Source organism: Canis lupus, chromosome 8 (genome assembly GCF_048164855.1).
Source record: "Canis lupus baileyi chromosome 8, mCanLup2.hap1, whole genome shotgun sequence".
Classification (NCBI taxonomy): Eukaryota; Metazoa; Chordata; class Mammalia; order Carnivora; family Canidae; genus Canis; species Canis lupus.
Window position 1 is genome coordinate 22753625 of NC_132845.1, and position 26821 is coordinate 22780445.

The 26821-nt window shown below is 40.0% G+C and overlaps 1 protein-coding gene and 1 long non-coding RNA gene across 6 annotated transcripts in view; one reads left to right on the forward strand and one right to left on the reverse strand.

The window, feature by feature from the left end:
• Positions 1-105: 105 nt before the first annotated feature.
• On the reverse strand, positions 106-4416 carry LOC140637557 (uncharacterized). The gene is made up of 2 exons (XR_012034645.1): positions 2198-4416; positions 106-394 (listed from the first exon to the last, which is right to left on the reverse strand). It is a non-coding gene; the product is annotated as an uncharacterized lncRNA (long non-coding RNA).
• Positions 4417-14777: 10361 nt separating this feature from the next.
• Positions 14778-26821, forward strand: part of ABCD3 (ATP binding cassette subfamily D member 3) — a 76889-nt gene continuing 64845 nt past the window's right edge. For 2 of the 5 annotated variants that reach the window (XR_012035102.1, XM_072834584.1), the window contains exon 1: positions 14778-14967. Coding sequence is in view for 3 of the 5 variants with exons in the window: in XM_072834584.1 (XP_072690685.1) it covers positions 14858-14967 (110 nt within the window). In the remaining 2 variants the exon portion in view is untranslated. Of the gene's footprint in view, positions 14968-15445; positions 15561-26821 lie in introns of those variants that run through there. The other 3 variants (XM_072834585.1, XM_072834587.1, XM_072834586.1) reach the window with 3 other exon arrangements.

Genomic DNA, 26821 nt, shown 5'->3' on the forward strand with positions numbered 1-26821 from the left:
TGGCTCTATTATCGTTTTGAAAACCAGAGATATGATGTTTTAAAAAAAAAAAATCCCTGTCTTTATGGAGCTTGGGTAGAAATGAGGAAGGCAGAAGTCAGATACTTCATTCAAATGGTTCGTTTATTCATAGAGTAAAACATGCCATGGAGAACCCTGTGGTCATATCCAAGCGCGCACCAGGCCCGACCTGATCTGGAGAGTCGGGAAAGCCCTCTCAGGGAGATGAATGTATCTTGGCATCATTAGTGGGCAGGTGTGGGAGCAGCAGATCACTTCCATACCCCAGGCTGTCATGGTGAAAGGGCTCCTGATCGCTAGCCTGTCAGCCTTGACTCTGCCGAGCTCCAGGCCTGCAGCGGGCCGAGCCAGACAGAAGACTGGCCCTGGAATCCTGCGGAAGAGACATGGCTGTGAATGGTAACATGCAGTGGCTCCAATTTCATTTCCTCTGTGAGCCTAATATTTCTCTCTCTCTCTCTCTCTCTCTCTCTCTCTGTGTGTGTGTGTGTGTGTGAGGCAGAGGGAGAGAGAGAGAGAACACTTATATCTCTGTCTCTACTGCTATTTCCTTGTTTGCTCCAATGTTGGGTCTGTAAACCTGGAAACACCACCAGCAACCATTAACAGTGAATCTCAGGTACTTGAGGCCAATGCTAAACTTTCTCATGGTTTATTCCTGCCAATCTCTTCTTTCTCTTCATGGTTCCTGTGTCTCTTCAGAGTTGATTCATTTTGTGTGGTGGCTAAGAACCCTGAAGTCTTATAAACCTAGGTCCCAGTGTTGGCTTCCCCAGTCACTAGCTGTGAGACCTGGGGCAAGTTCCTTACTGTCCCTAAGCTTCAATTTCCCCGGTTATAAACTGAGGCTAATCACAGTCCCTCCCTCACAGGGCTAGGGTGGCAACAGAAATTCTAGTTGTTACGTGGTTTTTCCTTTTTCACCACTTGGACCTGACAGCAAAATCTCAGTCCCAAACACTGACACTCAGCCTCCACGAGGACACTGTAGTTATTCTCAGATGCTTCTCATGCAGGGCTGCTTCCCATAAACACCTCAGCCAGGCTCACTGTCTAGGACATCATGGCAGGTTTAGCCATGAAGTCAGTGCCTCCTCCTCCTTCTCTCCATTCCTTCTAAATACTTAAGCTTTTCCTAATATGGATACAGATTTTGTGTTTTTTTTTTTTTCCCATGTTTATGGAACAATTTTATGTAAAGTCTTCTTAATTTGAAAGTCACACAAATATGTTATGCGTTTCTATATCTGGGGAAAAAACACTCTAACAACTGAAATGGCATTAAGTCGCTTTGTACTAATGCTAATGTTTTCCATGGATCTATGGGCCTGGATGGTAATGAAACAGTTCCTCAGCCTGGGACTAGATGATCTCTCAGATTCTTTTAGAGATATGAAGAGCAAACTAATGACAAAATAATGAGTTCTAGTCTACATGATGCACAAGGTATGTGCCCAGGCTTTGTTGATAGGGTCAAGATGTTCTTGGCTGATATTTCAAGAAAAAAAGAGTATAATCATCTATAATTCTTTATTTTAGGATTTATTTAGGCTAGTCTCTCTCTCTCTCTCTTTTTTTATATGCTAGTCTCTTTCTTGATCTCTGGATGCAACAACAATAGAGTTCCTGAGTAGGCACACATATTTTTTTTTTAAATTTTTATTTATTTATGATAGTCACACAGAGAGAGAGAGAGGCAGAGACATAGGCAGAGGGAGAAGCAGGCTCCATGCACCGGGAGCCCGATGTGGGATTCGATCCTGGGTCTCCAGAATCGCGCCCTGGGCCAAAGGCAGGCGCCAAACCGCTGCGCCACCCAGGGATCCCGGCACACATATTTTTAATTGCAACACTGAATGCATCTTATCCTAACATTTTTCTCAACTTTTTTGGAGAAGCAATTTAGATTTACAGATGTTTCAAAGATAGTACACAGATAAAATGCAAAGATAGCACAGAGATAAGTTTCAAAGATAGTACAGAGAATTCTTTTATAGACCTGTCTTGGAGATTCTGCAGGTTTTGTTCTGGACCTACCACAATAAAGCAAATATCACAGTAAAGCAAGTCAAATGAATGTTTTGGTTTCCTAGTGCATATAACAGTTGTGTTTACGCTATACTGCAGTCTATTAAGTGTGCAATAGCATTATGTTTAAAAAAGAGAATGTACATACCTTAATTAAAAAATACTTTATTGCTAAAAAATGCCAACCAGTCGTCTGAGCTACCAGTGAGTTGTAATCTTTTGCTGGTGGAGAGTCTTGCCTTGATGTTGATGGCTGTTGACTGTTGAGAGTGGTTGCTGAAGACTGAGGCAGCTGTGGCAATTTCTTAAAATAAGACAGCAATGAAGTTTACTGCACCAATTGACTCTTCCTTTCACAATGTCTCTGTAGCACGTGGTGCTATTTGATAACACTTTACCCAAAGTAGAACTTGTTTCAAAATTGGAGTCAGTCCTCTCAAACCAGCTGCTGCTTTATCAACTAAGTGTACGTAATATTCGAAATCTTTGTTGTCAGTTAAACAGTCTTCACAGGATCTTCACCAGGAGCAGATTCCATCTCAGGAAACCACTGTCTTTGCTCATCCATAAGCAGCAACTCCTCATCCATGAAAGTTTATCATGAGTTTGCAGTCAGTCACATGTTCAGATTCCACTTCTAGTTCTCACACTGTTTCCACCACATCTGCAGTTACTGCCCCCACTGAAGTCCTGAACCCCTCCTGGTCATCCATGAGGGCTGCAACCAACTTGTTCCAAATTCCATTCATGTTGATATTTTGACTTCTTCCTAAGAGTCATGAATGTTCTTAATGGTGAATCCTTTCTAGAAGGTTTTCAATGGATCTTGCCCAGGTTCCTTCAAAGAATCACTGTCTCTGGCAACTATAATCTTATGAAATGTATTTCTTACATAGTAAGACTTGAAAGTGAAAATTACTCCTTGATCCATGGGCTATAGAATGAATGTTGTATTAGACATTAATCTTGCTGTACATCTCCATCAGATCTCTTGGGTTTGTCAATGAGCAGCAATATTTTGAAAGGAATATTTTTTTCTGAGCAGTAGTTCTCAACAATGGGCTTAAAATATTTGGTAAACCATATTGTAAACAGATGTGCTGTCATTCAGGCTTTGTTGTTCTATTTACAGAGCACAGACAGAGTGAATTTAGCATAATACTTAAGGCCCAGGGTTTTCAGAATAAGTGAGCAGTGGCTTAACTTAAAGTCACCAGCTGCATCAGCCCCAAACCAGAGAGTCAGCCTGTCCTTTGAAACCAGGCTGTGGCATCTCCACTCTAGTGATGAAAGTCCTACATGGCATCTTCTAATAGTTTCACATATGTTGAAAATCCATTGTTTAGTGTAACCATGAATTATCTTAGCTAGATCTTCTGGATCACTTATTGCAGCTTCTACACCAGCACTTGCTGCTTCACCTTGCACTTTAATTTTATGGAGATGGCTTCTTTCCTTAAACCTCATGAACCAACCTCTGTTAGCTTCAAACTTTTCTTCTGCAGCTTCCTCACCTCTCTCAGGCTTCACAGAATTGAAGAGAGTTAGGGTCCTTCTCTGGATTAGGTTTTGGATTAAGGGAATATTGTGGCTGGTTTGATCTTCTATCTAGACTCCTGAAACTTCCTCCATATCAGTAATAAGGCTGTTTTTTTGTTTTCTTATCCTTCATGTGTTCACTGGAATAGCATTTTCAGTTTCCTTCAAGAACTTTTCCTTTGCATTCATTTCACAAGTTGGCTAACTGGGCTATCTCAGCTTTTGACATGCCTTCCTCACTAAGTTTAGGCGTTTCTAGCTTTTGACTTAAAGTGAGAGATGTGTGACTCTTCCCTTCACTTGAACACTTGGAGGCCATTGTAGGGTTATTAACGGGCTTAATTTCAAAATCCTTGTGCCTCAAGGAACAGGGAGCCCTGTGAGGAGGGAGTGAGATGCAAGACTGGCCCATTGTTAGAACACTCAGAACACAAGCAACATTTATCAATTAAGTTGGCGATCTTAATTTGGGCTCAGTTTGTGGTGCCCCCAAACAAGTGCAATAGTAACATCAAAGATCACCGATCACTGTAACAAATAGAATTATAATGAAAAATTTGAACTATTGTAAGAATCACCAAAATGTGACACAGAGACACAGAGTGAACAAATGCTATTTGAAAAATGGGGCCAGGGTAGCCCAGGTGGCTCAGTGGTTTAGCGCCGCCTTTGGCCTGGGGCCTGATTCTGGAGACCTGGGATGGAGTCCTGCGTCCAGCTACCTGTGTCTGTCCTGCTTCTCCCTCTGCCTGTGTCTCTGCCTCTCTCTTCCTGTGTCTCTCATGAATAAATAAATAAAATCTTAAAAAAAAAAAAAAGAAAAAGAAAAATGGGGCCAGTGGATTTGCTCAACGCAGGGTTGCCACAAGCCTTTAATTTGTAAAACACACAGTCTTTATGAAGTGTAATAAAGCAATACACCTTGAGAGCTTTCATGCAGCTCCCCTAATGTTATCACACCGCATGTAAGTAGGTGCCTTTAACAGACCTAAGAAATTAACATTGGTACAGCACTATTCACGAAACTTTAGACTTCATGGGAATTTCAAGTTTCCACTTATACTTTTTTTCTGCTCTGTAGAGTACCACACTGCATTTTGTCACCATATCTCTTTTGTCTCCTCCAAACTGTGACAGTTTCTCAATCTTTCCTTGTCTTTCATGAATGTGACACTTTTGAGGAGCACAAGCCAGATATTTTGTAGAATGTCCCTCAATTTGGGATGTTTTCTAATGACCAGACTGAGGTTGCGAGTGTTTTCGAATGTCATAGAAATGAAATGCCTTTCTCATTTGTATCATATCAAGGATAACATGATATCAACCTGTACTAATCAATTTGCTACTGGTGCTGTAAACTTTGATCACTTGGTTAAAGGGGTATCTGTCTGCTAGATTTCTCCTCTATAATATCACTGTTTCTTTCTTTTTTTTTTTTTTCCTTTTCCATATTCTATCCTTTAGAAGTCACTTACTAAATCCAGTTAACACTTGAGAGCTGGGAAAATAGATGATTTTTCAAAACATTTCTGAACATGTGTTAAAACCCCCAAAACATTTATTAAGTGTTTGAGGGGAAGATACTTGGAGGCTATGCAAGTACTCTGTTCCTCCTTAAAGTTTCATCCCACAATCGTGCCCACAATAATTATTACTGTGGTATTCAAATGATAATTTTTTCTTGCCCTTATTCCTTCTACATTTATTTATTCAATCATTTATTTATATCAGTATGGACTAATGGATACTTATTTTATTCTTGGATTGTAATTGAATACTACTGTTAGTACTTTTGTTTTCCAAATTTTTCCAAGTTTGGCCAGTGAAAGCTCTTTATATTTCTGTACCATCTATCTATTTACGTGGGTTCATACTGATATCTTTGACTCTTCCAACTCCACAGGGTTCATTCTAGCCTTCCCATCTTTGCTATTTGTTGTTTTTTTTTTTTTTAAGATTTTATTTATTTGAGAGAGTGAGAGAGAGAGAGCACTAGAGGGACAGAGCAAGCATAGTAGGGGTGCAGGGGCAGAAGGAGAAGCAGGCTTCCTGATGCGGGGCTTGATCCCAGGACTTTGGGATCATGACCTGAACCAAAGGCAGATGCTTTACCGACTGAGCCACCCAGGTGCCCAACATCTTTGCTTATTTGTCATTTACTTTGTCTGACACCAATAAACAGGACTTCCATTATTTGTAATTTATTTACCCATTTGTTCAATGGTGGTATCCTTTGTAAAGCAGTATAAGAATTGCTAACCTGTCCTCTCATGTGAAACATAGTTACCAAGTAGACTATGGTGTTTTCGTCAGTTCTTTTTGTCTTCAATTTTACAGTTTCCAATAAAAATTACTTAGGTTAACTATTCCTTCCACTACCCCATAGTTATGTCATACTTTCTCATACACTTAGATTTATTTGTCATAGTTGGTCTTCATTCCATCTTGGGATCCCCCAGCATCCTGATTTATTTTTCAAATTGCATGCAGTAAAGGTTACTCTTTGTGGTGTATAGTTCAGTGGGTTTTACCAAACGCAGAGAGTCATGTGTTCACCACCACAGTACCATATAGAACGGTTTTGTCACCATAAAATTCCCTTGTACAGCCCCTTGTATTGAACTCCTTCCCCTTGCCCTAATACCTTATTATAACATTTTCAATAATAAACATTTTTAAGCAATGAAGGATATTAAGAATCAACTTGTCCTAAAGTTTTCTATTTTATGATTTTTGGTATTTCAAAAATTTATGAAAGTAATGTATATACATTTTTGTTTATTGGTAGAGAAAGGCATAATATGGAAAAGAATTCTCCCTCAGTAGGTAGCATATGTGAAGCTGTAAGAGCTTGTCTACTTCTGTGGTTCTTTTTTTATCTCTATCAGTATGTCTTTGTGTAGCACAGTCCTGGACCTTTATTTTTTTTTTTTATTTTTATTTTTTTCAATTTTCTTTTTTGTTTGAGATTTTATTTATTTATTTATTTATTTATTTATTTATTTATTTATTTATTTATGAGAGACACAGAGAGAGAGAGAGAAAGGCAGAGGGAGAAGCAGGCTCCATGCAGGGAGCCCGATGTGGGACTCGATCCCGGGTCTCCAGGATCAAGCCCTGTGCTGAAGGCGGCGCTAAACCACTGAGCCACCCAGGCTGCCCAGTCCTGGACCTTTAAATGTGGAAGTCTCTGCCAGTGGCCAATAGTTGTTCCAAGCCCCATTCTCAGAAGTAACCAGTATGAAACCCTTTATTTCACATATAAAAAAGTAGAGAATTGGAAGTTAAGGTCATGCAGCTACTTATGACACAACATGAGGTGGAGCTCAGACTCAAGACTCCCATGCCATAGTTTTTTCCACATCCTGGTGTTTTTTTCAAAGGCATGTGCTCAGGTCAACCTGCCACCTAAATATGGGTGAGTGTGAACTGGATAACTTGTAAAACACCCATGAGGTAGTAAGTAAGCAGCTTTGACCTCTGCTGCTGCTGCTGTAGATAAAGAGGCACTTGTGTATTGGGGGAAAGTCTTAAACCAGAGGATTTTTATTATCAAAGTTATCCCATGAAGGACTATAAAAAAAAAACCTTTCCAATCTGGCCACAGCAGAAATTGAATAGAGATTCGTAGAGAAGCTCACAGACAGAAGGCATCAGTAAAGATTTTCTTATGGAAGTCCCTGTTTGCAAAGATTTGAGCAGTGGCAATTAGAAGTACAAATTCTAGAACAATAGAAGAATCTTTGATAAAATCTATGCCCTTGAAATTGGATTTTGAGGAACTGAAGAGAATGAGAAACTCTGGAATATGTATAGTTATGAAAACAAGAAGCGCCCCCTGCTCTCTACACTCCCCCCCACCCCGCTGCCCCCAACGCACACATAGACCATGGACCAGTGTGGCATTCTGCAGCAAAAGGGATCAAGGAGCAAAGGAGCAGAAAAGGCCTGACCAAAGACGTAGAGCAGCCACCTGACAGGCACAGGATGTCACCCTAGAACTGCTTGGCTGAAGTCTCCATCAGCATCTAGAGCAGAGATACTGTTCTAGCAGCAACTCTAAAATTATACTCTGATTACAGTAGGCAAACTTGAAATATGGCACATATATTTATTTCTCTGGACTAGCCCTTTTATTGCTTGAATAAAGTGAACTCCTTTATAATCCTCATACTCCTTACATGTATGAAACAAAAACCCTAGGCAGCAAAATCCAGAAACCCTGCCAAGTGTAGAAATATACATATTTTTATGGACTACAAACTGGTTAGTTGTGTTTGAAATTAATTGAACATCCCACAGAGCATTCTTAAATATTATAAAGGTTATTTGAAGGAAGGTTAAGATAAATTGTTTCCCTTGCACATTTTCAAATAGATCATCTTAAGGTAAATTATTTCCCTTTCATATCTTTAGATACTCCAGGTCTTTCTCAGAACATAATAGTCTTAACACTGGAACAAATCCGGTGATGTTTAAATGGATGCAACTTCTCTTTCAACTTGAATTTACCTTAAGGTATTACACTTAAAAAATAATTAGGTTGGGATCCCTGGGTGGCGCAGCGGTTTAGCGCCTGCCTTTGGCCCAGGGCGTGATCCTGGAGACCCGGGATCGAATCCCACATCGGGCTCCCAGTGCATGGAGCCTGTTTCTCCCTCTGCCTATGTCTCTGCCTCTCTCTCTCTCTCTCTCTCTCTCTGTGACTATCACAAATAAATAAAAATTAAAAAAAAAAGATTAAAAAAAAAATAATTAGGTTGTTTGTTTATGTATTCATTCATTCATTTAGCTAGAGTTCCAATTTATGTAACAAAAATGCATAGACCTTAAAAATTCAGTTTGATGAGTTAAGACATTTGTAAATGTCCATGAAACCATGACCCCAAACAAAATATGGAATATTTGCATCATGCAGAAAGGTCCCCCATGCTATCTTCCAGTCAATTTTACCCCATTGACTTCTGACATCTACCATAAATTTATTTTGCCTTTTTTGCACTTCATATTCATCGAATCAAGCAGTATGTTTTGTGCATGTGTGAATGTTCTTTCAATGTTTCTGAGATTCATCCATGTTGCTGTACTTATCAGCAGTTCTTCCTTTTTACTGCTGAATAGTGTCCCATCAGGTGGCTATGCTACAATCTGTTTACTCATTCTCTGAGGAGTACATTTGTCATGGTGAAAAAAAAATAAAGTGATTTTTTTTTTTAAAGAATCACTTGAGAAGCCCCTCTTACTGATAAAACTAGGAGAGTTAGTACCTATTGAAATCTCAACCTCTTCCCTGTTGGGTTTCAACATTATTAGAACCTTTCTGATACACTGAGATAGTACCATCTCACTAGCTCACTGTCCTAAAGAGAAACCCTTCAGGAGGGGTTGAAAGTCTGGGCTGATAAACTAGTTCAACAATAGTCCCTCATGGCCACGGGGAGAGCTGTTTCCAGCACAGTATATGGCTAAACCAGGCCGGCCATCCCAACTCTATTATCTAGAAACTACCCACGTTCTTTGGGAACCAATATCCAGGCATAGAGAATCCTTGAGAGTCCATGTCTTGGCCACTCTACTACCTTTATTTCCTTTGCTCATTTGTTTTGTTTCTTAAATTCCTCATATGAGTGAGATCATATAGTATTTGTTTTTGTTCTGACTTATTTTGCTTAACGTTATACTCTCTAGCTGTATCAGTGTTGTTGCAAATGGCAAGATCTCATTTTTTTTAATAGCTGAGAATATTCTCTTATGTATATATACCACATCTACTTTGTCCATTAACCTACTGATGGACACAGGCAGCTTCCATAGTCTGGCTATTGTAAAGAATGCTGAAATAAACATAGGGGTGCGTGTATCCTTTCAAATTAGTGTTTTTGGTGGGGTTTTCTGGGTAAATAGAAGTGCAACTACTGGATCATAGGGTAGTTCTATGTTTAATTTTTTGAGGTAACTCCACATTGTTTTCCACAGTGGCTGCTCCAATTTGTATTCCTACCAACAAAGCAACTTACCAACAAGTGATTCTTTTTTAAGCAAAGATGAAAAAGATGAATTTTTCTTGGTAACTTGAGGTGTTTACCTTGTCAGTGAATACCAGTTTCTATTAAGAAACACCCTACTATCCATTAATAGAATTATATTTGAGACAGAAGCAGCACAAAGAAGGAAGTGATTAACTTGGCAGGAAGTAGGGGGTTGGGGAACGTGGTCAGAAAAGACAGTTTGGAGTAGGAGACCATCAAAGTTTCATTTTATTTATTTTTAAAAGATTTTATTTATTCATTAGTGAAACAGAGAGAGGCCGAGATATAGGCAGAGGGAGAAGCAGAGGGAGAAGCAGACTCCTGACATGGGAGCCTGATGTGGGACTCAATCCCCAGACCCTGGGATCACGCTTTGAGGCAAAGGCAGATGCACAACCGCAGAGCCACCCAGACATCCCCAAAGTTTCATTTTAAAGGATGAACTGAGTTAGGAGTGATGTTAGGACAGGAAGGGATTGGATTTCAGGCAGAAGGAATAGAATATTCTAGGGAAGATCACAGAGGGGAATAGCAGTGTACATTTATCTCTTGGGTGGAGGTGGAATACATCTGTTTAAGGGGAGGCATGTCAAGAAAAGGATTCAGAGAGGCAGGCAGGGAGGATATCACAAGTAGCTTTGTATACGATGCTAACGATCTTGGAGTTTACCTTGGTGATGAGGAACTAGTGAGGAATTACTCATTTACATCTCATTATCTTCCCTGACAAGAATGCTTCACTTCTGTGCCCCTGTCCTCAGGTATATAATATCATCCTCTCCGGTGCTCAATCAGGAAATCTCAGTGTGAATTAAAAATTTTCCTTAACCATTAAATAGCAGTCTCATCATCCTCATCCAATCTGAATCTACAAAATGCTTTCCTACCTGTTTGCTCTGTGCTGCCTGACTCAAGTGTTGATGATCTTTCACCTAGATAATTTCAAGAGTGTCCAGACTGGTCTCTCTGCTTGATGTTTCTTCCTTCAAACCATCCTACACATTGCCACTGGCAGGGTCTCTTTAAATAAAAGCTGAGGTCACTACTCTTCCTCCAAACCTGAACTCTTGCCTCTTACACGCAGAATAAAATCTTGCCTGGTCAGCTGGGTGTTTTAGATCGTCCAAAAACTGACCTCCACTAAACATTTCAAGCTTTTGTCTCATTTCACACCCCTTCATGAACCTCTATCCAACACCAGACTTAATCATATTTGTACCTCCTTGTGTCTGTATCTTTGCTCCTGTTATGTCTTCTCCTAAAGCCCCGTTCTCCCATCTATTTTTTGAGGGTGGCCCAAATCACATCAGCTGCTTACCCAATTACCCTCAAAGTTAGTGGCTTAAAACAATGGTAAACATTTATTGTCTCCCACAGTTTTTATGAGTCAGGAATTTAGGAGCATCTTGGCAGAGCATTCTGGCTTGGGATTTTCATAAGGCTGCATTTATCTGTGGGGACGGAAAATCTGCTTCCAAAGCTGGTCAACAAGTGCTGGCCCTTACTGGTAGTCCTCAGTTCCTCTCTAGGGCTGTTTGTGCTTTGTGACAGCTGGCTTCACCAAGAGCAAGCAATCCAAGAGACCGAGGTGGAAGGCACAATTCGTTTTATGATCTGGTCTCAGAAGTCACATGCTGTCACCTTTACCACACTCTTTTGGTCACACAGACCAATCCTGACATGAGGGAGATTACACAGGGCACAAATACCAGAAAGCGAGGATCACTGGGGACGATGCTGGAGGCTGGCTAGCACCGTGCCTCTCTTCTCTCTGTCCCGTCCTGTGCGTACCAACTTGCCTAATTGTTAAATGAGATTTAAAAACCAGAGCCTTTGGACATCTTCCAATAAGATCACATTTTTTCTTAATTATTAACTATTACTGTGAACCTGAAAATTTGTTTTGGTTCATTATCAAAGCACATAGTGCTGAGGAACTTTGTTCTCTAAAACTTTAAGTTGTCAGAAACTCTGTCATTTTAAAATCATATTAGTGAGACAACATATCTTTCATATCTGGGAGATGTAAACCATACAGGTAGATCACTTTGACTTGGAGAAGCAGCCTCAATTTACACTGCAGAGGTTTAGATAAGGGGTTTTTAAGACATAATATTCTACATTCATCTTGAATTTATGTTTCCAAGGGAATAGAACCCAGAGTATGCTTCTCAACTCAGATCTGATATTAACCCCTTTATATATAGATCTGATTTGCTCTAAGGCTATTAAATAGTGTTTCATTTAGAGTCTACCTAAACTCCTCCCTTCTTCTAATACTATGATAACTCCCATTTCTTCCTTTTCTTTTCTTGTTTTTTTTTTTTTTTTATTTGAGACATGCCCATAATTCCTCTGCTGTGTGCTATTGTTTCTGTAGCAAGTTTATAAACTTAACTTTGTTGTGTTACAGGTTTGCCCATAGTGATCTTTACCTGATGGATTTTATGAACAGCTGAACTTATTTGAACTAACATTAACTAATTCCAGTTTTTTTAGAATCACCCATTCTTCTTGAACATGGGTACCTTTTTAAAATTTTTAAAATTTATTTAAATTCAATTAATTAACATATAGAGTATTGTTATTTTAAGAGGTAGAGGTCAGTGATTCAACATTCTTATATAACACCCAGTGGGGATTCCTGGGTGGCGCAGCGGTTTGGCGCCTGCCTTTGGCCCAGGTGCGCGATCCTGGAGACCTGGGATTGAATCCCACGTTGGGCTCCCGGTGCATGGAGCCTGCTTCTCCCTCTGCCTATGTCTCTGCCTCTCTCTCTCTCTCTGTGACTATCATAAATAAATAGAAAAAAATTAAAAAAAAAAAAAACAAAACACCCAGTGCTCATTACACCACAAGTGCTCCTTAATGCCCACCACCCGGTTACCCCATCCCCCCACCTCCCTCCTCTCCAGCAACCCTCAGTTTGTTTCCTATGATTTCTCTCATGGTTTGTCTCCCTCTTTGATTTCCTCTTGTTTTATTTTTCCTTCCTCCCTTCCCCTATGATCCTGTTTTCTTAAATCCCACATGAGTGAGATCATATGATAACCGTCTTTCTCTGACTTATTTTGATGGGCATAATACACTCTAGTTCCATCCACTTCATTGCAAATGGTAAGATTTCATTTTTTTTGATGGCTGATATTCCATTATGTGTGTGTGTGTGTGTGTATAGATGCCACGTCCTTATCCATTTATCTGTTGATGGACATTCTGGACTCTTTACATTGTTTGGCTATTGTGGACATTGTTGCTATAAAACTTAGGGTGCAGGTACCTTTTAGAACATCTTGCCCAATGGGTCATTGTTATTTCTTCTCTGAACTAGAGTCTATTTCCTAAATATATCTTTCCTCAAAACTTGCATACTCTTCCTTCATTGCTACGAACTCCAAGATGATACAAATTCTTCCATGGTTCCCAACACTTTTACATTACTATGGAATTTATTGGTGACTTATTAATTATCTCTCGTCCTCCTGCATAGCTCTTTCTCTGCCCTTTAGGATTTAGCTCCAAAATCATCTGTGAAGGGATCCCTGGGTGGCGCAGCGGTTTGGCGCCTGCCTTTGGCCCAGGGCGCGATCCTGGAGACCCGGGATTGAATCCCACGTCGGGCTCCCGGTGCATGGAGCCTACTTCTCCCTCTGCCTGTGTCTCTGCCTCTCTCTCTCTGTGTGTGACTATCATAAATAAATAAAAATTAAAAAAAAATCATCTGTGAAAGTCTAAAAGAAAGTTCTAGACAAAACTAAGCATTTTCTTTTTTCGTGCTGTCATAGTGCTTTGTTCCTACCTCTAATACGACAATTAGCATATTTATATTTTTTTTTTCACATTTTTCCTCCTCTACCAGCCTTTGGAGAACAGGTGTTGTGATCTGTTTATCTCTGTATCCTCCGTGCACACCAAATTGCCTAACTGTTGAATGAGGTAATGAAAAGGTTCACCTGGCAGATGGAGAATCTAGTAACAGCTTCACTTTAGCAAAAATTAGACAGTTGAACACCTCACACACACACACACACCCCTTGTGATTCTCGTGATCTGTATTAGGCAACTCCCAGTTTACATTGAGAAAACACCTAGGAAACCACTGTTCCGTGGGCTACTTTAACATGTGTATTATGCAAGGTTTTATGTACTTATGTTCTGACTGATACTTTCCTCCAGTTTCTTCAGCTGAAGATAAGGATTCACTAAGTTCCTGTCCACATGCCAGTCTCAATGCTGGGGATAACGATTTCTGCAGCACAGGGCCAGCCAGAAGAATGCTGTAATCTGTAATGCCCTTCTGATTCTGGGAGGAAGGCCAGCATCCACACAATGCACGATTGTTACTTGTAAATGTTCCTTTGCAAAAGAGAACAATGTTTCTCAAACTTTGATCAGAGCCACATTAAAGAAATAGACTCTGTATCACCGCTCTGGACACACAGATAAATCTTCTCGAAACAACTCGTTTAGTCGTGACGCACTGTGAGATTTTTTCCATTTTCTTCTGTTCTTAACCGGTTTCTCTCTCTCTCTCTCTCTCTCAACACAAAGTGGTGGTCTCCATCTCCCGATCTCATCCCACCATCCCCTAGAGATTATAAGCCATAGTCTAGAAGAACCCTGGCTTGGAGAAAGGTCTTGGACTTGCAAGGCCATTCTTCCCGCGTCTCCCTGCACCTCTTCGGCGGTCCCGACGGATGCTTCCGTCCACACGGTCCCTGCGCCTTCGGCTCTGCGTGCGGGCTCCGGGATGGGGCCGTTCGCTGCCCTGTCCCTGCGCTCCTTTAAGAGGGTGGTAACGGCCCTACCCGGATGGGAGGGGGCCTCGGGGGGGGGGGCGGAGCGGCAGGCCCCCCGGGGCCCCCGGGGCAGGTAGGCCGGCTCTTCCAGTTCTTGCGAAAGGCCGGCTCCGGGCGCGCGCGCAGGTGGGAGTAGGGGTGAGGCGGGGCAGCCGCGAGCCGCGGAGACGGAAGACCCGCCGCCGCCCGGCCCTGCGGGGGTCCGCGCGTGCGCAGACGGCCTCCGCGGCGCCCGCGCGCGCTTCCGCCCGGCGGCGGTCGCTGGGGGGCTGCGGCGCGCGGACGACGCGGCGGCGGCGCGCGCCGGGGGGCGGGGCTGCGCGGCCGGCCCCGCCCACCGGCCGCGCGCGCCTCTCCTCCCAGTCTCCCCCGCGCTTCCTGCGCTGAGGGCAGTCGTAGCCGCCGCGGCCCCGTTCCCGGCTCGCTCGCTCGGGCGCTTCTATGGCGGCCTTCAGCAAGTACTTGACGGCGCGAAACTCCACGCTGGCCGGGGCCGCGCTCCTGCTGCTCTGCCTGCTGCACCGGAGGCGCCGCGCCCTCGGCCTGCACGGGTAAGAAGGCCCTTGGCCGCGCTCCCCTCCCGGGCCCGAGCGGGCGCGGCCGCGGCCGGCGCGCTCTGCCTCCTCGCCTGGCGCCGGGCGGACGGCTCCCCGTGCCCGGCGGGGTCAGGCGCTCGGGGCGCGGGCGGCGGCTGCTGCCAGGCTCAGAGGCCGGGGCGTGCGCGTTTCCCCGCGGCGCCCCGCGCTCTGCCCCCGCCGAGGTCTCTCTCGCCCGCCCCCGCGGGGAGCCCGCGCCTCTTGCCCCCAGGCCTCGTTCCCGGCGCCCCCGAAGCCGTCTCCCTCTGACCCTGCGGGCCTGACCTCTTGCCCCAGCGCCCGCTCGCAGATCTGCGCCTCTGCCCCGAGGCTGTCGCCGCCCCCCGCCCCCCACCACAGCCCACCTCCCCTGTCAACTTTCTGGGGATGTTCTAGTTTTGCCCTCTCACCCCCCGCCCCCCCGAGAGACCGTCGGTTTCCCTGTGGACGTGTTTGTGTGACTCGAGGCTGAGGACTGGGCTCGCCAGGATGGAGTCCGGGTGGCCTCAGTCGCTCGGATGGGCCTTGGCAGGATCCCCGAGTACTCGCTGTCGAAAGGCGAGAGGATGGTACGTGTGAACCCTCCTGGGTGCATCCGGGACGATTGCTTTCCCAAGCGACGTTCCCTGCTCGTCGGTCTTTGAACTCTCTGGCATCTCATGCGGAAAGGCTGATTGGTTCCCTCCCCTGGCCTGTTCAGGTGGAGGGTGAGGCTGTGATTTACCTGAAGATCGAGATCCTTTTTGATTGTACTCCACTTCTTCCTCCTCGAGAGAATCCTTAAAATTTTTTTTAAAAAATTATTATTTATTCATGAGAAACGCACAGAGAGAGGCAGAGACACAGGCAGAGGGAGAAGCAGGCTCCATGCGGGGAGCCTGACGTGGGACTCGATCCCGGGACCCCGGGGTCACGCCCTGGGCTGAAAGCGGCCTAAACTGCTGAGCCACCCAGGCTGCTGGAGAGAATCTTTTTATTATTATTATTATTATTATTATTATATTTTATTGGAGTTCGATTTGCCAACATATAGCGTAACCCCAGTGCTCATCCGGCCAAGAGCCCCGCTCAGTGCCCGTCCCCCAGTCACCTCAACACCACCCCGCCCCCGCTCCCCCCGCCCCCGCCCAACCTCGAGAGAATATTAATGTTTAGCCTTAACGTTTAACTTTTACTAACTTCCTGTCTTCCTTATCTTACTAAGATCTGAAGCAGGAGTCTTTCTTTTCCTTTTTAAATTCAGTTATTAACCAAGTTCAAAATGATTTGCATCTTTGTCCAGACAGTACAGTACCAGTTCACTACTGTTTCTATTCAGGTAGCTTTTAAAATGATTTCTTCTGGAAAATACACCCCCCCCCCCCATTATGTACTTTCTGAGCTCCCAGATGCAAATGGGAGTTATTTGTTATCTGGGAATATGTCGGAAAATGTTAAATGTTATAAAATAACTTTGAATGATCTTTTATTAGAGAAATGTTTTAGTGCGTAGAACAGGTGTTTTAATATGAGGTGGGGGACTTGAGGACAGCTCTAACAGCCGAGGCTTACTTTGTTTTATCAGAGTATTACATGTGTAATATGTATGTAATGTAGAAAAGTACACATAAATGTAGAGCATGAAGAATTTTTACAGATAGAACTTACTCGTGTAATCAGATCTGCACTCAGATAAGAACATTATCAGCGTCCCAGAAACTCTCTTCATGTCCCTTCCAGTCACAGTTTGGATAGCTAGTGATTTATAAGAGTGTAGATAATTTTAAGAAAAGTTTTAAATATCATCTGAGAAATAGCAAAACAGTGTAATAGAAACTGTCTTACTAAATTTTAGGTGTTTTTTCCACTTGTATTTTATTGTAAAATGCTTTAGAAATCTTTTTGAGAAACTTAGGACTTTCTGAGGGTTTCAGTTATGCAACAGTTAATTTCTCTGAACAAAAGTTTGTTAACCTTGTACCAATATTGGCATGAATGAGAAAAGTCTTTATTTTCCACATTATATATCTTGTGGGAGGAGAATGCAAATTAAGAGCAGATAAGCATGAAGTTTGAATTACCTAGGTAAAATAATTGAATTATCTTAAAACCATCCAGAATAGTGTTGAGTCTATTTTTGTAGGTGTTGTATTTCCAGAAACTTTTGGGTATCTTTCAGATGCTGTCTTTGGCAGCACAGTTTGAAGATTAGAAGATTAGAAAATTCTAACTTTATATTTTACTGGATTTTTGGGTATTGGTTCCAACAAGGCTAATTAATTTTCCTGTCGGTGCTTAATTAAGGAATCTGTGGCTGCTTAGCCTTTTTTCATCTATGCTATTAACAATAGGTTTGTCTTAGAAGATTTTCCTTAGAATCAAGAAGGTAATGGAGCTAGTAAAACCACTTTAAAAGTTAAATGTCACATTATACCAGACATTAGGAGAATAAGTAATTACAATTTATGAGTTACTTTTTTTTGTTAATGAAGTTTTTTCAAAAGAAGCAGAATAATGAACCACCTAGGCACTTTACTGAGGAAGTACCATCAATTTTCTGCCATTCATCTTTCTTCCATAGCTCCTTGCTCCCTCCCACCCCTTATTTTTACAGATTTTTAGGTAAATTTATATATATTAAACAAAAATCTTGATTACACATTTTTTAAGTAAAGGCAGTACAACAGTGTAACACACCCCTACCATAAATGAGAACATTTTCATCTTCTTGGAAAAGGAAGTGTGTTCATTCCCCACTACTGTATACTAACTTTTTTCACCTTGATTTTCCTTAATCATACATTTTATTTGTTATTTATGGGGAATAGTGGAATCTGTACTCATAGATAAAGGAGATCATGTATTCAGCTCAAAGGAAGTACCTATTTCAAGATGTTGTATTACCGCCCTGGTGCTATGGGATGGAGGGGTGTATGTGTGTGTGTATGTTTTACATGTACATTCAAAAAATATATGGCATCTTTTCATAGGGATCTTGTTTTCTTGTTAGGGAAGAGAAGTTTAAATGCAAATTAGTTAAAATGTAAGGTGGTGACAGAATGCAGTGTACAGACAGACATGCCTTAGAAGTTCTGAGATTAATGCGTTGGGGAAGAGTTGGGGAAGGCTTTATGAAAAGGCCTAGAAAAGGGGTAGGAGTGGATAACTGCAGATAAGTTGAATATTAGTATTAGCCTTTATTAGATTTTTGTTGCATTTTGTGGTAGGAGGAAGCTTTTTGATATCCTTTCAATCCATCTTCCACTGCCACCAGAGCACTCTGTAAGAAGCAGAAATGTGAACTTGTTATTCCTTCATAAAAGTCTTTTGATTATTCTAAGATACAAAATTGTTAGCACTAGAAAATCATGTTCCTGATCTGGTCCTTTACTACTTCTTCTCATACTCATCCAGCCATATGGAGTAAGTCTCTGAGTATGACATGCTTTGCTCAGCCTTTGCAGTCTTGATTGTAATCACTGTTATCCCTACCACTTCTCCCCACCTTTTGGTGTTTATTTTCTTTCAACATTCAGTCCAGAGGTGCTTGGGTGGCTCAGTGGTTGAGGGTCTGCCTTTGGCTCAGGTGGTGATCCCAGATCACGTCCTGCATCAGGCTCCCCGCAGGGAGCCTGTTTCTCTCTCTGCCTGTGTCTCGGCCTCTCTCTCTGTGTCTCTCATGAATAAATAAATAAAATCTTAAAAAAAAAAAAAAACAGCCCTCAATCCAGTTAATACTTTCTCTTAGGTGTTTCTATCTTTTCCTGATTTCCAAACTCTTGTCCTTTGCGCTTATGATAACTGTAAGCATTTCTCTCCTCTACCAGTTAGCACACTCTGTATTGTGCTAGTTTATTTTCTTGGCTTCTGTTTACATCATAGTTTCTTGGGGCATGTACTGCCTGCGGCATGTTTAATTTCCTAATTTGCAGGGTAGATACTAAGTATTGTATGGAGTGGACAAATTATGTAGAAGTTAGCCTGTGGCATGTTTAATTTCCTATGTTGCAGGGTAGATACTAAGTATTGTATGGAGTGGACAAATTATGTAGAAGTTAAAAACTTTTTTTTAAGTTGAAGAACTTTTAAGGGTAATTGACACACAGTTGGGAGATGTAGGAACAGTACAAACATGAGTAGAGGCATTAGGTAATAGTGAGAGGTGTATATCTGAGAATATGTAACATGGGCAAGGTAGTAGGAAATCATGGGCCAGTTTTAGAGGGCAGGCAAAATCTGCACTGCCATAGTATTTTATGGTCTTAAACTAAACACAAAAAACCAAAAACGGAACAAAGCAGTTTCTTTCCCTTCTCATGAATGCTTGTCAAGTTCAGATTTCTCACCCAGGATTTCAGAGCCTTCCTTCACCTGATCTCACCATGCCTGGCTAATCTTATATGCCTTTGCCTGCCAATGAGTACACTGTTCCAGATAGACCAGTTTTGTACAGTTCTCTGAACAGGCCACATTCATTCCAGGCTTTGGAGCTTTATTCATATTAACCAAACTTGGAATCTCTCTTCCTATATGTTCTATTCTTTAGCTCTTACCCTTTAAGGAGTAGGTTTGAGAGTCATTCTTCCATGAAGTATCATTTAGTAACTCGGGATGATCTACATAATGATCCTTTTTAACTTTCTGAAGCATAAATTTAGGTACTTTTGTTGTTGTTGTTGTCTGATCAAACCATTTTATTAGGGGTTGGGCAGAAGATCAACAGGCTGAGGGGACATTGAGATTTGACATTGTCAGCTTCACAGTTGTCAAAACCTTAGGTACCTTTCTTGTTTTATCTGTTGATTGCTTGACTTGGTGTAATCTAGTTGTCAGCTATCAGGTGTAGCCAAGTCCCCCAGCTGATGGAGTGATCATTTACTTTATTCTTTTCAAAGGCCACTCTGTAGATAGTGGGAACACAGTTATCTCCCCCAGATATTTCTGAGGAGTTTCAAGGAGCTTGTGTTTTTCTTAGTTACACCTTATTTAACATTTTTGCCTCTGCTCTGTTTTATTTATTTTAAAATTTTCTATATATATATATTTTTTTTAAGTAAAATTTTTAAAAAAAATTTTATTTGTAAGTATTCTCTACATCTAGTATGTGTGGGGCTTGAACTCACAACCTGGACATCAGTCTCTGCCAACTGAGCCAGGCAGGGGCTGCTGGTATACATGTGTGTATATATATATATATATATATATTTTTTTTTAATTGAAGTATTGTTGACATACAGTGTTACATTAGTTGCAGGTGTACAACATAGTGATTCTATGTTATGCTCATCACAAGTAGTTACCATCTGCCACCATACAAATGTTATTATAGTACCATTGACTATATTCCTTATGCTGTCTGTACCTTTTATCCCTGTGACTTATTCATTCCATAACTGGAAGCCTGTGCTTTCCACTCCCTTTCATCCATTTTGCCCATTCCCTACCCCCTACCCTTCTGGCTACCATCAGTTCTCTGTATGTATCAGTCTGTTTCTGCTTTTTGTTTATTTGTTGGCCTTTTTTTTTTTTTTTTTGGATTCCACAGATAAATGAAATCATATGGTATTTGTCTTTCTCTGATTTATTTCACTTAGCATTCTGTTGTTTGGGTCTGTTCATGTTATCTCAAGTGGCAAGATCTCCACTTTTACGGCTGAATGATACTCCATTGTATATGTATAGACACCACATCTTTATCCATTTATCTATCAGTGGATGCTTGGATTGTGTCTATATCTTGGCTATTGTAAATAATGCTGTAATAAACATAGGGGTGCATATATCTTTTTTGAATTATTGGTTTTTTTGGGGGGGTAAACAATAGTGAAATTACTGGATCATATGGTATTTTTATCTTTAATTTTTTGAGGAACCTCTATATTGTTTTCCACAGTGGCTGCACCAATTTACATTCCTACCAACAGTGCATGAGGGTTCCCTTTTCTCTACATCCTTGCCAACGCTTGTTCTTGTCTTTTTGATACTAGCCATTCTGACAGGTGTAAGATATCTCACTGTGGTTTTTATTTGCACTTCCATGATAATTAGTGATGTTCATCTTTTCATTTGTCTGTTGGCTGACTGTACATCTTCTTTGGAAAAATGTCTATTCAGGTACTCTGCCCATTTTTAATTGGAGTATTTGTGGGGTTTCTTGGTGTTGTTATATAAGTTTTTTGTATATCTTGACTATTGGCCTTTTATTAGACATATCATTTGCAAATACCTTCTCCCATTCAGTAGGTTGCCTTTTTGTTCTCTTGATAGTTTCCTTCACTATGCAAAAGCTTTTGCTCTATTTTAGATCCTACTTCTATCTTGCCTTTTTATTATCTGCCTTGATTCCTATAAAGCATCAGCCACAAAGCACGTAATTGTAGAGTTTCATTGAAAATTTGGGATTGATGGCAGGGATTATACTTAGCATAGTGAACAGCTTAAAATGGAGACACTCATTTATTTATAAGTTCCTTTGACATTTCCACTGTTGGCAGTTTGTTGACTATTTTTCCCTGAACCTCAGCCCCATGGCCTGTTGCTAGATCTTTTATGTACCTCTTGAATTGTTCTCATATGTCTAGCTTTTACTCCTTGCCTCCCTGCGCACCCCCCCCCCCCCCCAACTTCTTTACAGCTTTCCGCATACTTGAAATTCATCTTTCCTTCCTGAGATCTCCTTTCAGCTTAAGCTCTAGGAAGGTCTGGCTTCCCTTTGCTCAGTTTCACAGGCCCACTAAATGTTCTGCAAAGTGTAAGTATGCGTCAGGTGAGGGGCAAGAGCTGCATGAGACCCTTGGGATGGACCATGAGTGGATGTTATAGGCTCCATTTGGATCCTCAGAATAAAAAGAGATTGCTTAAGCAAAAGGCCTCAAAGAATTTGCCAGGAAAAGCATCTGTGTACTGACAACAACTGATGCAGGTCAGGTCCAGAAGCAGTGTTCTTGGAACTGTGTAGCTAGCTGTCTGTGGTCTGCTGGGCAGGGACTGGGTACAGACTGTTTAATTAATTATACTTCTATGTTTTTAGAACAATACCATCATTGGCCAGAGATTCTTTTTCAAGGCATTTTGCACTTCTTTCCCCACATATCCACACTGCTAACTCCCTCCCCTTTTCCATCTTTTTTCGGATTTCTTCTCAGGGAGACCTTCCATTGTCACCCAGTTTTATTTTATTTTATTATTTTAAAGATTTTATTTATTTATTTATTTATTTATTTATTTATTCATTCATTCATTCATTCATTCATTCATTCATTCATGAGAGACACAGAGAGAAAGAGAGAGAGAGAGAGGCAGAGACACAGGCAGAGACACAGGCAGAGGGAGAAGCAGGCTCCATGCAGGGAGCCTGACGTGGGACTTGATCCCAGATCTCCAGGATCGCGCCCTGGGCTGAAGGTGGTGCTAAACCACTGTCATTCAGTTTTAAAAAGCATTCTTTACACACACACTGACCACTTCCCTAGCTTTTCCTTAATTACTATCAAATGCAGTATTTATTTTACATATTTATCTTGTTTAATGTATATCTCTGCTGCTAGGATGTAAGTTCTATGAGGGCAGGAATTTTTGTCTATTTTGTTCATTGTTATAGCCCCAGTGGCTAGAAAGTGTGGCTGGCACATAGTTGGCTCTCAAAGAAAGTTTGTTGACTGACTGACTCTGAGATGCTCATTTCTTAGGGCTGTAGTTACTGTTATTTTAAACAACAAAATTTTCTTGCTGCAAATGTTTATATCTCTTTAAGAATATTATGAGCTGTTTAAGAGCTGGCTCCCTTTTATATGTATGGTTAAACAAGTCTTAGAAATTTATAAAAATGATATTATTGTTTTGTGACCTTTTCACAGTTTACAGTGGAAACATTAAAGACAATTAAAAAATTAAGTTATCCATAATGTCATCACTATAACATACATATTATTTTACTTTTGCTACCTCTTATTTCTCATTGATATGCATGCATGTACATAATTATAATGTACATGTTTTGCTATTTTCTCTTAATGCATAGACATTTTCCATGTATTTTTACATGAACTTCATAACTATACTTTTAAAGAAATACATAAATACTCCTTTGTATGACTATATCATAATTTATTTTGGGCATCTAGATTGCTTCTGTAATTTTTCTACATAAATATTTTTTAGTAGAAAATAAGTATTTTCTAAGTGTGGTCTGACTGGCACAGAGTGGAATGACGTATTACTTGCTTTGTAGATCCTAGCTTTTGTTAAAGTAGGTGAGGTTACATTTAATATTTTTGCGACAATCAATACTCTTCACTCGTAATAAGCTTACACAATTGTTTTCCCTTCATGTGCCCTTCTCAACTTGTGTTTCATATATATATATATATATATATATATATATATATATTAATTAAACCTGGTGCAGATATTTACACTTACCTTTTGGATGTATTACTTCCTCTAAAATTCTTTTTGATTCTGCAAATTGAATTAGTATTCTTTTTCTGTATTTTCACAGTAAATTTAAGTTGTTGGACAGCCAAGTATAGAACAGTGTATTTATACTTCTGGAACCTTTCTATTATTTGGGTGTTGTATTGGTTCTTATCTTCAACTTAACATGTTTTCACACTTTTCCTTCTGGTAACGACCTGACGCTCTGACTGTACGCCTAGGCATCAAATCCATATTGGGCCAGCAAAAGTCTTCCTTTGAGATGTTTCTGCTGGAGCTGATGGGGAAGGGTCTTTCTTTTCTGGTCATGGAACACTGAAGATGAAACCCTAGAGCTGTATATGGTATCAATTTCATTTATATGGAAAAGGTGGAGAACTCCTGATTTGGTTCATTGTCAAATGCTTTTTGTAGTATAATAAACTAAGTTTACAGAATTTTTATGATCCCTTCAGAGAAGAGAATGAATTTGGTCCAGCATGACTTTTTGGTGAAGTTGTGCTTATTTCTAGAATTAACTACTTCTTCTAAGTACTGATGCCATATTGTCCATTTGGATAAATAAATTTTAATTTTTTCCCAGGATCAACATCAGTCTCATCCATGACCTGATGAATATCATCACCTTCTAATCTATTACAATAAAATACAAACTGTAGTTAAGAAGAAAAATAGGCTCTTTACAGTTTTCGTTATACTAATATATGCCAAATAAAATTTTATAAAAATGGGTATTTTATTTCTCTGTTATTTCCATACAGTGATTTGTATGGAATGTCAGAGTAGTTTAAGAATGGCATTTTTAGTTATTTCTACAAAAAATAATTCATCAGACTCTTGCTTAAGGACATGGCTCTCATCATGATATTCTTTTTATGAAGAAATCACTTTTGTTTTAAGCAACTCTGTCAATGATACAGCTTTCTATAAACGTAAGGGTAAAGTACTTTGGGTAGCTGATGGTTATGCTCTTCAGTGGGAACTATTGTACATACTAAGAGGGCTTGAAACCTTGAGTGTGCTTAAAAAGGTTTTTTTTTTTTAAAACATGCTTTTGTAATCCTTTTGCTAAATTAGCGGTCCTGAATGAATGCAATTAATAAAGTACAAAATTGAAAATAAAGCTTATCAAAGCATATTTGGCTAATTTGGTATCTTTTGTTACCTGGGGAGGCTTCACATTTGAGCCTGACTTTAAGATTTGTAGTGTTTCACTAAGAGGTAGGAGGTATTTTAGGTGGGGAAAACAACATGAGTAAAGGCGTAGAGTTAATGGATTTAGGTTTTGAGAAGGGACTCCAAAGACATGAAGCTGGAAGTCTTACTAATTATTTATTGAGCACTTAACATATTTTAAGCATTGTTCTAAGTATTTATTCCTCACAAATAGTCTTTTGGGATAGTTGTTTTATTGTCTTCATTTTACCAGTGAGGAATCAGAAGGGTAGTAATGGTACGTGGTTATGAGAGTTTTTAAGTTTGAATTAGCTATGTGGAAGGTAAAAGAATAAAGCATTTTTACCAAATCCTTCAGATCAACTTAGATTCAAAAAAACAGTTAATCATTCAGGGGTTAAGAAAGTCTTATGTTAAATGCAAAGTTAATTGTTAAAATTTTATGGGAATATGTTGATAATTAAAATGTTAGAGTCATAGTGAAAGAGTCTAGGATTTTTAATATCTCTTTATTATATATTATGCCACAAATGAAGAAAACTGCATAAAAACATATATAACCTAATGACTTTTTAAATTTTTAAAATAAACACCCTTTAAAACTACTATGCAGGTCAAGAAAGAAATATTTGCTGGCCACCCCACAAGCCTTCCACATGCCCCTTTCCAGTCAGAGCCCATTCCTCTCCTTTGCTATAATTGCTATCCTGACTTCTATAGTAATTGCATCTATACATCTGTTTCTCATTTTGTTGCCCAAATGTGCATTCCTGAGCACTAAAATTTAGTTATGTGTTTTCTTGTTTGTTTCTCTTAATCTGCATGTCCTGCTGCTATTTGTCTTCCCTTTATCATTTGTTGAAGCAATCAAGTATTTTGACCCAGACAGATTTTGCCATCTGGGTTTGGCTGATTGCATACTTTTTCTTCATTCTCTGTATTTCCTGTAAATTAGGAGTTGGATCTAAAAGCTTGATCAAAGTTTAGATTTTATTTTGGGTAAGAACACTTCCTAGGTGTTGATGTTGTGTACTCTCCATGAAGATGTATGTAGTATCTGGTTGCTTCTTTTTTTTAGGATTTTTAGCAGTCACTGTTGCTTGAGACATACATCAGTGAGTTTTTATTGGGGCTTGCAAAATGGTGATATTTGAATTCTCTTATTCATCATTTATAAGGTGGAAGGCTTTCAATAAAAATAAACTTCTTCATCTACTATTTGGTTATTACCCAGTGGTACAGTTCAATTAGGAAAGGATAGATAAATGCTTTTTACTTTACCAATTTTAAAATAATTCATTAGTTCCCTCTTATTCTCTGAAGATAACCAATGAGTCTTAAGTATCATTATGAACCTGTTGATTTACTACAAGTAAATAACTATTTAATGCTCTCTATTTTATAGAGGCTTGGAGGAACCCTATTTTATGAATGCAGTGGATCTTAAAATATAAGGGGATCCTTGGATGGCTCAGCAGTTTAGCGTCTGCCTTTGGCCCAGGTTGTGATCCTGGAATCCGGGGATCGAGTCCCACATCGGGCTTCCTGCGTGGAGCTTGCTTCTCCAACTCTGCCTCTGCCTCTGTCTCTCTGTGTCTTTCATGAATGGATAAATTAAAAAAAAAAAAAAATGTGCTTTGGTTACCAACTCTTCCAGCTACTCTCTATATAACTCTTAGGATCAGCATGTTGAGATCTTGATGAGTATTGCTTCTAATCTATAGATTAATGTATGATTGCCTTTTTTTCTTTTTTTTTTTGGATCAGTCTTGCTATATGTCTGTAAAAATGTATGAATTTTTAAAAAAATCCAGCTTTCAATTTTGGTTTACTTCTATATAGTGTGTTATTTCCTTTTTTTTTTTTTTTTTTTTGCTTTCCTCTATCCTTTTCTTCTTTATGCTTTCCTCAATTAATTTTATTTTTCCAGTGTTCTGAGAGCGATATAAATTTCCAGCCTTTCTGTTCTAAAGTATTCATTTGAGGTTATAAATTTCTCTAAGCACTGCTTTAGTTACAGCACACAGTTTTTTTTTTTTTTTCTTTTTCAGGTTTTTTTGATATATAAACTATTACCATTTTGTAAACATATCATTTGATGTGTGTATCATACATTTCAAATTATTTTTATTTCATTGACTTACGACTTCACAGTTTCTCTCTTTGTATGTATCAGTTATCTATTGTTGCATAACCACCCCAAAACTTAATAACTTAAAATAATTCTTTTTCCCCTCAA